This window comes from Ictidomys tridecemlineatus, chromosome 4, assembly GCF_052094955.1.
Source record: "Ictidomys tridecemlineatus isolate mIctTri1 chromosome 4, mIctTri1.hap1, whole genome shotgun sequence".
Classification (NCBI taxonomy): Eukaryota; Metazoa; Chordata; class Mammalia; order Rodentia; family Sciuridae; genus Ictidomys; species Ictidomys tridecemlineatus.
In genome coordinates, this window is record NC_135480.1 from 88816667 (window position 1) to 88834595 (window position 17929).

Here is a 17929-nt window from a genome sequence, read left to right on the forward strand (position 1 = left end):
CCAGTTATTATCACAAAGGCACGGACTGTATAGGCACTAAAACAAGAGTGCTATGGTTAAATTGGGATTTTTTCTCTGTGTTCATAAATTGGTCTGAACAAGAACAATAAAAACTCTGATATAAGAATAAACACTCAATACCACTAATTATTATGTTTTAGCATATAGCCTCATTTCCTCCTAGAAAGAGGAACCAAATTCAACCACACTTCTCCACTGGGGCACTTATAATCATTCGGCAAATGGAAGGGCTCTGGCGATGTCTCTTTAGAACAAGAATAGATTATGATGGAGATTTCCAGAGGCCAGAAGATGAGAGCCAGACAGCCTCCTATAATGGCTGAGAAAGACTATCATTTACAACCCTAGCACTACATATTTGCATATCATTTCTTTTTTTTCCATTTTTAAAATTTTTTTTAAATTTTTATTGGTTGTTCACAACATTACAAAGCTCTTGACATATCATATAACATACATTAGATTGAAGTGGGTTATTTCTTAGCTCTCCCAGTTATCTGGACCTATCAGGCACAACAGATCACATGTGAGTTTCTGTATCAAGCCAGACAGAATGCAATACACCTGATGCCCTTCTTACAGGACATCTGCTCTTGTTCTTCCTTTCTTGCCCGCAACGGGAGGCAGCACCTATTCAGCCTGGCAGGAACAATGGATGACATTCACATGTGAAGATAGTTCTATCATCAGGTGATGTTTTCTACCATCCCTCTCAAGGATCATGGCCAATTTATTTTTTCTTGTGATATCCTATGCTTTTTAATCTAAGGGCTACATTTCCTAAAGGCCCTAAATTGATATTTGAAACTTATGTTTTTGTATTTTTTCCTAAATATATTCCTTATCTACATCTCCCTGAAGTTTACATCCTACCTTAATTTTATATCCAAAATAAAAAGAATATTGTGTTCTTCAATGGGCCATGAAGAAGATTTGAGAAAGCAAGCAGAGAAAGCTTGGAGTCAATTTAACAAGTTATTACTTTCTGACAGCTCAAATATTGCCATTAGAGTTTTCTAGATGATGTCTAGACCTCTTCAAAGATTCTTTAATTTTACTCTCTCACCAAAATTCTCCAACAGTATTTTTCAACCTTCTCTTCACCATTACCAATCTCCGTCAGTCTTTTTGAACATTTTTTTTCTATTCACCTTCCTTCCCCATGAAATGTTAACACCACTGATATGCTCTATATCTGTTTTTATATTGTAGCCCCTTAGAGGAACAGAAATCATTGTAATAGCTAAGAGTTTTCACCCCTAAAGCCCAATATCACCCCCTTAGGGGAATCATATGCACTTACGAAAAAGCTGCCGTTTGAAAATTTAACTAAAACCTCGTTAGAGTGTTAATATTTTTACTCCCTATAAAATGATTTTCTGTGTCTAGCTTTTATTCCTTCACAGCATTGTTTATAAGATGAAACTGATATGGAGGAAAATATTTAGCAATCTGAGCTAATTAAAGTGTGTGTGTGTGTGTGTGTGTGTATGTGTGTGTGTACTGTTAAACTGTGTGAGTAACTGTTAAATAGACCTGGCTACACTATAAAGAAATTAAAAACCCAGGGTAGTTTTCAAAATTTTGCTAGAACAAAATATTTACCAAATAGATTAAACATATGGAGTTTTAGCAGTAAAAACTAAAATAAGAGTATTCCCTACCCCAAAAAATAATTTTTAAAAAATTCTGAGCTGCAGCTGCATAACTTGGTTTTAGACAGAATCTTGGGCTAATGGAAAATGGTTACATACTTTTCATTTTCTGTCCTTGACTTCTTGTAACTGATACTTGGGAGGCTAAGGATTACAAAATTTTGGCTATGAAGTCATGCAAATCATAAGTGGCATTTTACTCTATGCAGTTAAAAGGGCATATAAAGTGCAAACATGAGCAAACTTAAAAAATCAGGTAGGAGAAGATATGACTCTAGTGGAAACCTTAAAGAGTAAAACTATAACATCTTGGTCTTGAGCCTAAATTGTTTTTTAATTTTACTAAGAAACTTCTGTGCTTTATCTAGGATAGCAGATTATTTAAAATGCACTGGTGGAATATTTCATATGAAACACTGTAATAAAGTAAGGTGACTGGGGCTTCCCCCACAATATACCTTACCACTTCAAATGACTTGAACATACTGAAATCCACAGTCTAGTTGTTATCAGAAATATAGTAAAGTTTATATTTTCCCTTCAAAGTCCAAAAGTCTTTCAGTGAAGTCCAAAATAAGGACACACCAAGAATGAAAGTGATATGGATATAAAATAATTAATATGAATTCACAAGTAAGACAGTCAAATGTCACCAGCTCAAATAGGGATGCTATAAGATTAGGCTGGTAATCTTTCTGGGGGATGTGTTAAGAACTTGAAGAAAGCAGGAGAGATGATACTGAATCAGGGGAAAACAAAACCTCAAAACCTGAGGGTCTATCTAGGTGCATACCAGAAACAGCTGCAGATAACCGGAACATTAGCTACAGCTGGGAATTGAAGAATAAACCAACCTCAGATTGTCCGTGGAAGCTCCAGAAAGTAAATAATCTGAAGTTAGAGTCTCTGAGACCCAATGACCCAGGTGTCCTCCAGAGCAAAGGAAAACAAACAAGCCTGTTTGGGGACCTTGCTTAGGAAAGCTGCTTCAGGAGTTTTCTCCTTCCAAATAGTTTGAAAGCCTCCCACACAAGAGCACTAACAGCAGAAGCCAGGTCCCCCTGTGGTGACAGAGGAAGCCCCAGAAACCCTATCTCCTAGACTGCTTTTCTGAGCCAGACATAAGCTCCAAGGGAAAGTCACTTAAGGGTCTGGAAGGGGCAACACTGAACTTCTCCTAATAAATAACTCATATATAAATAAATTGTCACCTTGCTCCAGATAAAATTGCATTACTGAAACGCACTAAAAATACATGCATAATTGAGTTAAAAAATCACCCAAAGAAGGTCACTCTTGACTCCGCCTATCACAAATGCCTGGTCTTTGCTAGTTATAAGTCCAAAAGGTTAAGAGCCTCACCAAGGGGTGGCGTAGTCTGCAACTTTCTCCAACTCCAGGATGAGGCACAGCATCCTGGTGTCAGACTTCTGGACACCAAAATGACTTTTCTAGGGTGCAGCAAGATGAGCCACCTGATCCATACTATGCCCTCCTGCTGGCGTCCCACACCCGTCAGCCCTATTCTGGAAGGAGGGGCTGAAGGAGGGGTTGAAGGGACTACAGACAAGCAGAACAACTCCATAGCCAAACAATGCATTCAGTCCAAATTCATGTAAAGGATTTGGGGAGGTGGACAGAAAGAACAATGGCATCGAATGTGACTGTTTTAATTAAAAATAAGTAAATAAAATGAGCCCCTTACCATCTCTCCTGAGGTTGGCGTTGCGCAAAGCTTTGATGGATGCGCTTTGCGGAGTTGCATAAGTGTCCCGAAAGCTGCAGAAGTTTGCGCAGGCCAGGGTGTAGACGAAGATGAGCCGGTGCATTTGGGATTAGGGACTTCGGGACACCTTCGCTCCAAGACAAAAACCGGGTTCTGCTCGGGACGGACGCCGCGCCTCCCTGCGCTCTTGCCGCCTGCGCTCCCCAGCGCTGGCCCGGCCCGCTGAGCTAATCGCCGAGCTCTCCCTAAACTTCCTGCACGCTGAACTTTCTGAGCGCGTGTGGGTGCCGCACTTCCTTGTGGTGCTGAGAGTTGATAAAGGGTGACTGGACAAACAACAGGTTGACGTTTGTTCGCCCCCTCCTGTGGCCGGCAGCAGCAGCACAAGCTGCAGGGGGCAGGCGGCGCCTTGTCCGGCCCGGCCTGGGTGGCAGCGCCCCCTGAGCTGCGCGCACACAGCTCAAAGCGGCGGCGCGAGCACCCTGGCTCCCTGGACAAACCTGCACTGCCACTGAGCATGCCCAGTTTGACAGTGGAACAGGACTCTTTATACCATCCTGGGCTTTATGTTTGTCGGACCAAAAACGGTGCAGGGAACAAGGTAGCCACAGTTCTAGCCTTGGTGATGGTGGGATTTGGGAAGAATGATTGGAGTTGGGAGTGTTTTTGTTGTTGTTGATGTTGTTTTGTTTTTTACTGTAACCAAAATCAGATTGTATTGAGTCAAGATTTTACTATATGTACAATGGAAAAGTGCAAGGCAAAATGAGCTGATTCTGAGCTTTATTTACTTTGGACCCCAGTTACTGTGACCTTAGTTGGGTCAAGGGTAGTTTCTCAGGGGAATAAACAGCCTGCCCTTCTCATTTCACAGAGATGTAGTTGTGATGGACTCAGGTGGTAAAGTATATAAGTGCAACAACCAGTTGCTAAGGGTGCTTTCCTGTCCCCTGCACAGTAGAAGGGCTTAGAGGATAGGGTGGATCAATGATAGACTGGGCAGAGTGAAGAAATTGCGTGGGAACATAAGGTTCCTTTGCCTTCATAGTCCCTTAGGAAGAGGCGGGGATAGGGGCCATTCAGGCCTTGGGGATCCTCCTTTTTGTGGGTGCTTGGAAACTCAGCACTACAGAGGAGCTGCCTTTATTTCAAGGAACTTCTGCACTATGCATCTTGTCTCCTAGGAAAAGCATTGTGTGTAGAAAATGAGTGAGTCAAGACTTTCGGTTTACTAGTTGTGTCATCTGAACAAATCACTTCACTTCTTGAGACTCAGTCATTTTACTTACAAAATCAGGACAGCAATCTTCGTTTTTTTGATTGTGGGGGAAATTACATGACAGAATTTTAATATATTGTTTTGTTTGCAGTTGAATCCAAATCTAAATTTACATAATTTCTCAACTTCTCACCAATGACATCTAGAAGACAAAATTTCCAACCTCTTGTAGGCCTTCCAGCTCCCAAGAGTCTAGGGTATAGGAAATAAGTGATAACCATCTATAGGGAATTAGATGCTGCTGCATAGGTTAGGAAGGTCAGAAAATTATAGACTTGACAAGTAATTAGCTATCCAAAATCACCTAGGATACATGTGTTCCTTCAAGGTACCCAAACATTAACATGATTCACCACTATTGGCATTATGACCTAAAACAGTGTTTTTGCAAAATGCAGGTTTGTGGGTCATGAAATAAATTTCAATATCTGCATTATTTTTAACTAAATAGGATGGATTCAAGACCTTAGAAATATAAAGACTGGGTTTTTTGAAGATCATAATATGGTTTCATGAATATTTTGTTGTATACTTGTGCAGGTGCACACACACAGAGGGTAATATAGAAGATAATTCTATGGGGGGTATGATCAAAAAGTTTGAAATCCACTGTAAAGTAATCTGTTTCTAAATATAATCAACTCCTGGAAGAGGCAATGAGGAGAGAGGCATAGAATCTGTGATTGGATTTAATCATTCATTCATTCAACAAGTATAAATTAAGCATTGACATTTTTCTTTTTCCTACTCTGTAAGCATCTTGAGGATGAAATAATGAACAAGAGAGACAAAGTTCCTAATCCCATGGAATTTAGAGTCTAATGAATCAGAGGAAACCATAGAAAGTAAAAGTACATAGGATTTTTTAATAAAATTATTTGAGAGTGTGAAAGATCTGTTTCAAAGATAAGCAATACGATTGCTTCAATTTATTTTTCACATCTATGTCAAGCTAATTTACCAAACATTAAATTAACCACTACATTTTAAATGATTATAGGTGAAAAGAACATGAATCAATACGATGAAAATTGACTTATAAATATTTATTACTATTCCAATGAATGTAAATTAACTAGTGTATATGAAGCCATTGTTCAATGATATTCATATAATAAAAAGTACATCTATTATTCAGAAAAATTTAAAAGAGTAACTTTTAATAGGTCCAGGTATAATGGCATTTGTCCCAAACAAATACTCTAGCAGTAAAGATTCAATAAAAAGGTAGGCCAGAATTTGACACTATTTTTATCATGTACTCTTTTCCTTAAATGAATTGAACCCATGAATGGTATTTTCCACTCTATTTTCAAATCTTCTTGGATTTTTCACTACTTACAAAAGCCACAATAGAAAAGGAATGAAAGGTGGTGTGAACTTTTCAAAGTCTTTTCATCTCTGGAAGTGGTGTTATCTCTGGACTGGTGTTATTCTTATTTTTTAAAAAATTAAACTTCTACCAGTCTTAACTAGCAACTCATACAGGATCGATCTCTTGACAATAGTTGTCATTTTTTTGAAGCCTATTTTTTTTCAAAGCAGATATTCCTTTGTTGTTCATCCTTTTCTCTCTAGATCTCAGAAAACCAAAGTACTATAATGGGACATCCTAATTTCTGATCTGCCTTAAGGCTACCGAGCTTGTTCAATACCAAACTTTCATGGAACTTCAGTACTTCCCTACAAAATGGGAATATTGCACTGGATTATTTTAAAGAACTATTTTAGAATTCTCAGTATTTTATTTAAAAAATTATGCCTTCACTATGTGCTACATGTATAGCTTTACCATGAACAAAGATACTTTAAACCATTTTTTTATTTAAAATGGCTAAATATTTGATATATAGTTTATTAAAATTATGATGTAAATTTAGAAAAAAAGACAAAATTGGCTCGGATGCTTTAAGACAATTAATGAAATGATTTTGATCAATGATTTGGCTCAGGAGAACTGGATTAAATTTAGCTTATTTTTGAAATTAAAAATAAGATAATGTATGAATATTCTGGATGCCAAAGAATGAAATGAAATATTCATAAAATGACAGATTATGTTAAAATTTCAATAGTTTCAAATGACTTGAAATACCTAAAATATTGACATCATTGTGAAGTGTTTTATATTAAGTATCTGCAAAATACATTATTGTATTGTTTTATCAACAAATAGCATGCATTTATTATCACCCATTCCATGATTTTCTCTTTACAATTACACTTATCCTACATTAAGTTCTTTTCTTAACTGACTCCTTTGTCACATTTACCATATTTATTCCCTTATTCCCATCATTATTAATAGTGAAATAGGTTACTAACTTTTCTTAAAAGCATTAATTACATTTTTTTCTATGCATAAAAATGGAGAAATTTACTTCAAAATTAAGGCTTTAGGGGTGCTAAAATGTATTGATTTATGTAACTTTTCCCCAAGCAGCATTAATTTAAATATTCTTTAATCATTGACCAGGGAGCCCACACCTTGAGTACTATTTTCTTCTTATTAGGTATGGGTGTTTAAAACCTTAATTTCAATGGCACATAATAATTCAAGGCAATTGGTAGGGATGTTTCCTTGTGCTTTACAGATTCAAATACAGATCTAGTCCTATCTCTGGTCCTAATTTGAGGAAAACCATAGTCATGTCAACTAGTCATAAGGCTGGTTGATTTCCAATTCATCCCACATACTTATACTTTATCTATAGGCATTGTTGGTATACAGCCCCACATATTGTTTGGAATTCTACATAGTAATGTCAAATACAGTTCACCAAGCTATAGCACTGACACATGTTAAACAATATCTTCCAGATATAATCCTTTGAAATTGGTTGTGGTCAAAACTATCAGCTTGACCATTGACAAGTAGTTGGTCCCATCAGTCAACCAGGTAGTCTCTTCCTTTACTGCATTGAACGAACTACTGATACAACTTAATCAAATGAGTCATTGAGTTATTTATCATGTAGAAGAACCCCTAAATCTATATTTTCTTCTTTACTTCCATATATTTTTCATCTCCATTTACCCATTCTTGAGCTGCATTATCTAAATTTAAGGTTTCAAAGATGAATATGTTGCCTATTCTGCAGGATTTCTTCCTTAATTGATCTGGGATGTCTGCCAGTCTTCTTTAGAATTCTGCACTTTTATCTTTATAAGACTGGATGCTATCCAGTTGCTTTCACATTTCAAGTTCTTTCTTACTTTGCCATTTTTTTTAAGCAAGAAATTGATATGGAGATCTTTACATGTTCCTTTCCTTGAGTAAGAATTTTAATTCAATAAAGAAAAAACTTTTCTTATATTTATGTCCCTTGGAATTTTACATTACACATTTATTCTCCTTTTCAGTTGAGCCCACACTGAATTTATTAGCAAGTCAATATTTAAAACTGAATTGGTAATATTTAATTACTAATTCTCTTTTCTCTAACTCTTCCAATATGAATTCACCACTCACATAATTGTTCCTAAGAGTTTGAGTTATAAAATCTTGGTTATCTTTTCTAACTACCTTCTTTGCAATTAGTCTTTAAAAGAAAACAAATTGCATTGTGTAGGAGAAAGAAGTATTAAAAGTGCTGTGCAAAATCAATAGTATAGTGTACCTTTAAAAACCTAGCTCATGGTAGAAATAAATTACATCATTCGATATTTTTATTGGTTCTTCTTAGTTATACATCACAGTAGAATCCATTGTGATATAATAATAAAAGCATGGAGTAGGTCATGTTCTAGCTCAGACCCCAGTGCCTCTCCTTTTTACCTTCCCTCTCCCCACCCACTGTACATCATTAGCTATTGGCCCTGATTCTTATCTTTGATTTTTTACTTTTGAAGGTTGCAACAATTTGTTTCCTAAGTAAAGACTGGAAGTGCCCCTCATTTGAAATTTTAAAACTTCCTTGAAAAGGGAAACTTCTTAGATTATGCTAGACAATATTGACCAGTCACATCAGGATAATCCTGTGAATATTTTTCAGTATCATATACTGATTAACTAAAAAAATGTTTCAAGCAACTCTAAAGTATAATTTAATTTCATATCTTTGAAAGGTCATAACACACATTTCATAGTTGTGAGCTTTATGTTTCAGCAGAGGTCTGTGGTTCAAACCTTTTCTTGGCCATTTAGGAGTCTGGAGGGAAGCTCTATAGCTCTCAGGAAGTTTGAAAATATATGCAAACTTATTGACTTTGTGTTAAATAATCAATGAGATGCAGCCTCAAGAATGGACTAGACAAAATAGGAAACAATTAAAATATGGCAAAGAAAGAATGTGGGGAACTATAGGGAAGAAGTAGGCTATTTCAAGGCCATGGATGTAAAAAAAAATCTTTTAATTCCTTCAACTAAAGTTCCCAAAACATTTATCTTTAACATCTGTCTCAGTGACATATATAAAAGAGGATATAGAAAATCTAATATGCATGCTGAGGAAACCACAAGAACAGAGAATTATGTGAGTAATTTTAAGAATGATGAAGATAAAAGCCTGAGATGGGTGGACGTAGAGGAATTGGAGGTAATGATGACAGGTGCAGAGAGACAGAAAAGTCATGTTAAATACTTGAAGGTTGTAAAGATCCATCACATGGCAGAGTAAACAAGCTCCCATCCTCTATAATGCATATAGATCTAATGGCTGGGATTTACAGGAGCTACATTCCAGTTAATACACTCTTTTTTAAAAAAAACTTTAAATTATTTATTTATTCTAGTTTGTTACACATGATGGCAGAATGGAATTCATTTTATATTACACATATAGAGCACAATTTTTCAAGTCACTGATTGTACACAAAAAAAATTTTTCACATACTTTGTGAAAATTCATGTCTTCATACATGTACTTAGGGTAATGATGTCTAACTCATTCCACCATCATTCCTACCCCCTTGTTCCCTCGCTTCCCCTCCCTCCTCTTTGCCCTATCTAAAGTTCCTCCATTCCTCCCATGCTCCCCGCTCCATTGCCAATATGAGTCAGCATCCTCATATCAAAGTAAGCACTTGGCCTTTCCTTGATTCTCTGGAAGTCAACTGAGTGGGCTCTCTCTTGTCCAGCAAGGAGGTCCACGGGTTAATACACTCTTTAATTAAAAAGAAAAAAAAAACCTGACTGGAGCTGTTTTTTGCAATGAATTGTATTTGAAGATGGAAGATTTCTTTGAGCTACTAAAAGCATTAAAACGGGAACTTCATAAATAGTGAGAGACTTGAAAATAAAGTTCCTTCACTAAGGTAAAATTTTTAAAAGCCATAAAAGTTTTCTTTCATTCTAGGACTTTTATGATTCTATAGTCATATCTCCCTAAGATAATTTAGTTTTTGAACAGCAATCCTATCATACAGGTGCAGCTGGGAATTTGAAATTGTTCTCTTTCAGATCCTTTTCAAGCATTTTAGTTATTGGAAGTGTTGTCTAGCCCATAAAAGAACAGTAGCATTCTTAATTACTTCAGGCAAATACAGGATGATCTAATATGGAGAATGAAATCTATGCAAAATCATTTCTTCTTAAACTGGCCAACATCTTGAATTGTGCTATGACTACACATCATGTTTTTCTCCAATGCATTAAAGTTGATATAATTGTTTTTCTGACACAATATTAATTTTAACAAGCTTCGGAAAATGGTTGGCTCCATTTTTAAAGCCAAAAATGAACATAAAAGATTTTAGTACAGAAAATATGAAAACATTGAGGCCAATAATGTCTGATATGACTTTTTAAATGTTGTTTCAAAAGTAATTTATTCAGCATTTATAATAAAGAAAGAACTATAGTAAAACTGAGGCACAGTCTCTGCACAGCCAAAGTTGGTGTTCTAAAGAATGATTATTTTGGAAAATAAATAATTTTATTTATTTTCCACTTTACTATGTATGAAATTTTTAGGCTTTCATTCAGAGTCAACTTGGTTACTTTTTATATAATTTAACCATCTCAAATATCTGATTTTTCCATTGAATATTAAATTGAGGTGGAGGGAAGATTTATTGATAATGTATAAGAAGAAAAAAATTCAACATGATAACCTGGTTTTATAAAGCTTATAAACAACCTTATATATTTTATATATCTCTTTTGGACTCATGAATATTTGTAGAATTTGTTTATTGAAATATTTTTTTTCATGGTGCTAAATTATCATAAAATTTTTCAATTATATTGGTTATATTTTATTTACTATGGCAGAGTTTTGAATTGCTGATATGGAAATTTAGTTTAAAAACATTGGGACATTAACTTTGTGATATAGATGTATGTATATACAAGTTAGCTACCATTTAAAATTTTTGAAAAAAAAAATAACTGTTAGAGATTAAGACTCTAAAAGTTGAGTGCATAAAGTCTCATGTATCTTTATCCAAATATACACAAAAGATTTGTGTTAATTTATATAAGCGATAACAGAAATGAATGATTTACTCTATGTGATTGGTAAAAAATTTTTATTAGTCCCCTACTCTTGAATGAATGAGGTAAAAGAATGCAACAAAGCCACCAATTAGTAACCATTGGTGTAGAGAAAAATCAGACCAGAGCTTTCCTGGACTTGCATACCCCACCTTCACAGTTGTCAGCTGACACAATTACAAGGCTAACTAGTACTAGTGCCAGGATGTCACTATGTCCCACTGAGAGTGAACCTGTCATGCAAGGTGCTGGTTGAAAACCTCGGCAGTCTCAGACTTGCCCCCAGGTGCCAGAGACGCTGTGAGAACTGGATATTTATTTTGTCCTTGTTCACTAATAATATTTACATGTTTGTCTTATACATGCTTCCATTGTTATGTTCAAAGCTTGTAGTAAGTTACGGATGAAATAACATTTAGCCTATACAATATTTACCCCAGAGTACAATATTTACTAGAGAACAATATTTATCCCCCAATTCTATCATTTGCTCATGGTTTAGACCAATAGTTCACAACATGCAAATATATGTGATAGAGATGTGCAACCACACTGAACAATAGAAGGCAAGCAAAATTGTGCTTAAATCAGACTCCATCATCTTCATTTTTATCAGGACTATTTCCTTTGATAGTGTTGGATAATAAGTAGGGAATTATCTGTATTAAAGTCATATTTAACCCCAGATTTCCAGAAATTTAGAGTGCCAGTTAGCAAAATGAACAAAGTACAAAAGAATATATTAACTAAAAGAATCCTACCACAAAGGGTATTCTTCAAAATATTATGTTAAAAAGTTTCTGTGGTCTAATAATTTTCAGAAACATTTTATAATTTTTCATTGTTGAAAAATCACAAAGTAATCAATATATTACATAAAATGAGAAAATTGTAATAAAGAATCTTGTTAACTTTGCTTAGTCATCATTTCTATATTATATGAAACATCAGCTTCAGAAATGGTCAACTAGAAAGAAGCCCCACTGAACTCTTCTTTAAACTGAATCTACAATCTATATCTGGGGATGGATACTAATAAAACTAAACTGTATTTAAGATGACTAATGGAAAGGTAACTAGGAAAGAATATTGAAACACTAAAATACATGACAATGTAGGATACAGGTAAAAATAAAATTTTGTACAGAAATTATTGTTCTGGATAGGCAAAACAAATACTGCTCAAGAATCTTTGACAAATAGTATATCATATATCATCAGTTATATACCGCATTTCTTCACTCACGATAAGTCTAAAATAAAGCTAAGTCTCAAAATTTATTGTTCTCAAATGCTATTGGCCAAGTGGCAACTCATGACATGTTTGATATCATTTGAGATCTCCAGTAGAATAAAAAAAAATCCTAGGAATTAAAATTTGCAGGGTGGATGTTATTGAATGAGGAGAAAAGTCCAATATAATAGAGGATCACTCTTAGTAGATGCTGTATTATCAGTTCTCTCCATGGTTCAGATAATAGCATTATATGGAAAAATATCCAAAATATTGATTTAAGAGTTGCATTCTACATCAGAAGAAATTTCATGAATACTGAAACTTGGTTGTTTCAGTATTATTATTCATTTTGTCACTTTCCATGGCTATATCAAAATACCTTACATAATTAACTTATAAGAAAAAAGACATGTTTTGGCTCATGTTTTCAGAGGTTCTAGTACATAACTGGGATGACATTGTTTTTAGGTCTGTGGCAAGGCAGCAAATCATAGTATAAGTGCATGACAAAGCAAAACTGCTTACCTCATGGCCAGAGAGCAAAAGAGGAAGATGATGGTACTGGAATCCCATAACCCTTTTCAAGGGCACACCCCTAATGACCTAAAGACCTCCTAAATAGGCCCTGCCTCTCAGAGTTTCCAACACCTCTCAAAAGCAGAACCTGCAAACAAAATTTTTAACATATGGACCTCTGGGTTATCTTAAAGATCCAAACTATAGCATCACTATATTTTATTTATGTTTTCTTTTTATTTATGCATAGCAATGATTTTTAAAATTGTAAATGAATAATTTTGCAATAGTTCTTTTGAACTATACTATAAGTATAGCATTTCTAAAGATAGCCCAGCTTTAATTAGTGTGACAGATTTTGTTTGTTTGTTTCTCCAGAGTACACAAAATAAGGACATAACTAAAGACTATATTATAGCTTTGTATAACTGTTCATTTTCAATGGATGCTAGACTTTTAAAATATCCATATTGGTATCAAATTTCATAAAGGAATTTAGTAACACTTTTACTAAATCATCTTTATTTTTTGGTCACACAGACAGGTATGTTCAAACTAACCATTTGTAGAAGTCATAGAGACCTTGACGGGGATGAAAGATGTCTATAGAGTGACTAAAATAGTTTATGTTCTCAACTATTTGAACTCTAACTGATTGTTTTTTAGTATGTTGGCTGACATTGCTGCTGCTGATATTGAAAACAGAAAAGCTGGCAAAAATGCATTAAAGAATTACTGCCACATGAATCTGAAATTGTATAATAAATTATTTTTTGAAAATTCTGTTACATGAGTTTCCTTTGTAAAATCTGTAGTGAGATCTTTGTCTATTTGGAGTCATCAACTGACTGAAACTCTCTGTAGACATTTCATTTCTTTATCCCTCTTTATCACTGATTGTTGGTTATGTTATAGCTCAATATATTTCATATTCAATAGTAGAAAAATTATAACCTCAAGAATATATACATTCTTTTCAAATTTATTATATGTGTTTTCCTCTAACAAATCAGGAATTTTAACATTTTTCCTTTTACAGGGAGTTATTTTAAATGAAAATCTTACCATACATTAAAGAAGTTATGCTTCAGTGCAATATTACTATAAAATCCATCTTCACCTCCAGGGAAGGCAATGAATTAACACAAATGCCTTCGTAATCCAGTTTCTTATCCTTCCCCCTCTTCTAATAAAAATGCAGATATAAGCTCAAGATGCCTCAAAAGAAAGTAGGACTTTATAGAATTTATCCTCACCAGTTTTGTTGGTGAATAATGAAGGAAGAAAGACACTTATTTTGAGAATCAAAAATTAAAATATTTATTGAGAGAATTTTGTTCTGTAAATATGTTACAGGTTGATTAGGAATGTCTGAATTCAGTCAATCTCAGAAAGAAGACCATGACTAATTTGTAAAATACTAAATATCATGATTCCTTTTTTACTTTTCCTGGCTTTTTTACATTAATGCCACATAGTTTATCTTCAGTCTTTATGTTTAAAATGGGCCAAACATATCATAATGAAAATGCAAATATCAGTGTCCTTTAAAGTTTGCATCATTTTAAACTTTGTATTTATTGTTCTATTTAATAGGTATATATACCTAACAAAAATTTATGGGGAATGCCTGAAACATATGTTAGTGTCTTCCCATTATGCAAATAACTTTGCCAGATTAATAAACCAATAATTCCATTTTGAAACAATGTGTTTCTGTAATTTTATGTTGACATTGGCTGTAACTACTAACACTGACTTATCTGTTACTTCTTAAAAGTGAAGTTGGGATTTGAAGTTTCTTTAACTGTCAAGCAAAATATTTTGAGTGAGAAAAAGAAAAAAGAGAGACTTTTGAAATAAAATGACATTAAGAACTACACAAATAAATGAAATATTCCTATCACCGGGAATATTTTAAGAGAAATGTAAATGTAGGCTGAGTTTTAATAATAGTACTGCTAAATGAAAGAACAAAGGTAGATGTATATGAAGAAAATCTTGGGAAGATAGTGCTTCAGAATTAAGATCTTGAAATGTTTCAAAGATGGGACAATTTCACATAAAACTATCTGATATGGTGTTGGTAGGAGAGGGTTGAACACTATTTATGCAAAATGTCCAGCTCTGCAAGTAGATTGAGGAGGATTCAGGAAACTCACTCCATAATTGTTTTCCGCATCTGTAAAATGGAAAAACAGCATTCCATTTGAGGTTAGTTGTCTTAGTACTTATCTCACAGAAGACACTGAAAATGAGTCATTTTAGCTACAAAAGGTGCTGATAATCCAAACAATATCAGAGTAGTAAACAGAACATTTCATTTGGTCAATTAGAGTTATTTGGCACATATTCATCTAGAGGGAAAAGAGACTAAAAAATGTAAAGGAGACACCTGGATAAAATATTAGAAGAAAATTGAGTGGATTAGAGAACCCGGGGAATTAATTTTGTACATTCTGTCATTCAATCAGTATTAATTGAATGCCTGTTATGTGTTACTTGTTCCAAGTGGCTGGAATACAGCAATAAGCAAAATGCTCATAGAACTAGCATTCACATGTGGCAGATAAAGCACATAAGTAGAATAAAAGATGAGGACAGAAAAGAAAGGAGTAGAATTATGAACTGCTAGTAGGGAAGGGAAGGGACTGCAATGTTGAGATTTTAGACAGATGGCCTAAGAAAGGTTTTTCTGAGAAATTGACTTTAAATAAAGAACTTACAGAAGTAAGAACAAGCCATGCACATATCTGAGAGAAGAATATTACAGACAGAATAACAATTGCAAAGCCCTGGGGTGAGATTGTGTCAACATGTTCCATGAACAGTGGGGAGGATTGGGGAGGGGGCACTGAGGACTGAAGGGTGTAGAAGTGAAATAGTAGTAGAAAAAGCAGTCAGAGGGGTAACTGGCGCCCAGATTACTGTAAGGCCTTGCTTTTGCTCTAAGTGAGATGAGAACTGAGTTTTGAGGAATAACATGACCTTGATTATATTTTCACAAGGTCATTACAGTTGTTGTAGCAAGAATACCATAAAGAGGGAGAATGAGTAGAAAGAAGATGATTATGCTAAGTGAAGTTAGCCAGTCTCAAAAAAACAAATGCCGAATGTTTTCTTTGATGTAAGGAAGCTGACTCATAATGGAATAAGGAGCGGCAGCATGGGAAGAATAGATGAACTCTAGATAGGGCAGAGGGGTGGAAGGGGAAGGGAGAGGGCATGGGGTTATTAATGATGATGAATGTGATGATCATTATTATTTAAAGTACAGGTATGAAGACATGAATTGGTGTGAATATACTATGTATACATCCAGAGATATGAAAAATTGTGCTCTATATATGTACAATAATAATTGTAATGCATTCCACTGTCATATATAAATAAGAAAGAAAGAAAGAAGATCAGTGAGGAAGATTCAGATCATCCAGTTGAGAAATGTGGGTGGCTTCCACCAGAGTGGTGAAGTTAAATGGTAAGGAGTGTTGTTCAGGTTATATATAAAAATTGAAGAAGTGTCAATAGGATTTGCTAATGGATTAGATCCAGGGTAAAATCAAAAACTAAGGATTTTGTCTAAAGAACTGGAAAGATGAAGGAGACTAAAGGAGAATTGGGTTTGGAAATGGTATAACATTTACCATTTTGGGCCTGAAAAGTTTGAGGAGATGTTCTCCCTGAGGATAACAAGCAGAAACTTATATACATAAATCATGAGATAGGTAAGACTAGTTGAATACTGATATGCAAGGACTGAGCCCTGTGCACACCAGTGTTGAGAGGCTGGGGAGATAAAGAGGAACCAGTAAAGGCCACTAGTGGGAGGGTATAGTCTGAAATATGAGAGGAAAAGCAGAAAACTGTGTGTTCTGGAAGCCAAATGAAAATGTTTCATATTAGCTATAAGAATAAGAAAAAAGGGACTAGGGTTGTGGCTCACTGCATGGCTTGCTTTCTTACTTCAGTGCCTGGCATGTGTGAGGCCCTGGGTTCGATCCTCAGCACCACATATAAATAAACAAATAAAGTGAAAAATCCATTGGCAACTAAAAAATATTTTAAAAAATAAGTAAAGAAAAATTGTAGGGGAAAAGGATAGCTGAGACATATAAGCATTGTTTAAAAACTTAGGGAAAATAATGAATTTTAATAAAAGCAATAATAGAGGGAAAGATGTTTCAAATAATGTCCTCCTTAGGAAGAAAGAAGGAAGAAAGAACAGTAGAGCTGTAATGGTGTCTCAGAATGTTCTAGTGCTGTCCATGTGCATCAGAATCACTTGAGATTTTCATTAACTCATGTAGATTCCGGAATCAGATTTTTTTAATGGCAGACCCAGGAGCATGCATTTTTTTAAAAAAATAAACTGCATAGATTATTCTTATGCACATTATGAGGTATGTTTTCTATAGTGAAATAGGGAAATACACTTATGCACAGAGAGAAACATTCCATGTATGTGTGTAGCTGCAGGTTGTAAATTGGGATAGACCAGTAGCTTGTGATCTGTATTTTCATAGAAGAACAGGATTGAATTATAGCTGTGCAGAGAAGGAATGAATTTGCTTTATTTTCAAACTTAATATCCATTTCTGCCAAATATATTAGAAATCTCAAATTGACATTTATTTTTCCATTTCACTCATATGCTCTGTGGGGGAGGAATTGAAAATTGAAATTTGCAAGGCTTCCCGTAGGCTTGCCTCAGCCTCTAAGGCACACTTAGTCAACAAGTGCAGTAGAATCCAACTTTACATTGTTCATTATTCCATTGATTCCATGATTTTGCATGTCAAAAAAGATCCCCTTCTCTCTAACAATCCCCTGCCCGCATAGACAGACACGCTTCTGACACTTGAGCAGCGTCTGAAAAATCCTATGGTAAGATTTATGTTGGGCCTGTGGAAATCCATTCCAGTGGTTCATGGGCAATTTTAATTTCTCACATGTCAGACCTTATCTTTGGGGTTTTGGAAGATCCCTGCTATATGGTATCAATCAACAAACTGAGAGCCTGTAATACTGCATTTATACAGAAGGAACACTAAAACCC

General features: G+C 34.9%; 1 protein-coding gene across 2 annotated transcripts in view; it reads right to left on the bottom strand.

Moving 5' to 3' along the window:
* The window catches only part of Pdgfd (platelet derived growth factor D), a 223241-nt gene extending 219360 nt beyond the window's left edge, over positions 1–3881 (bottom strand). Inside the window, exon 1 of one of the 2 annotated variants that reach the window (XM_005329088.5) lies at positions 3382–3881. In XM_005329088.5, the coding sequence (XP_005329145.1) occupies positions 3382–3505 (124 nt within the window). In that variant the 5' untranslated portion in view covers positions 3506–3881. The remainder of the gene's footprint in view (positions 1–3381) is intronic. The other variant, XM_005329087.5, reaches the window with a different exon arrangement.
* Between the last annotated feature and the right edge of the window lie 14048 nt (positions 3882–17929).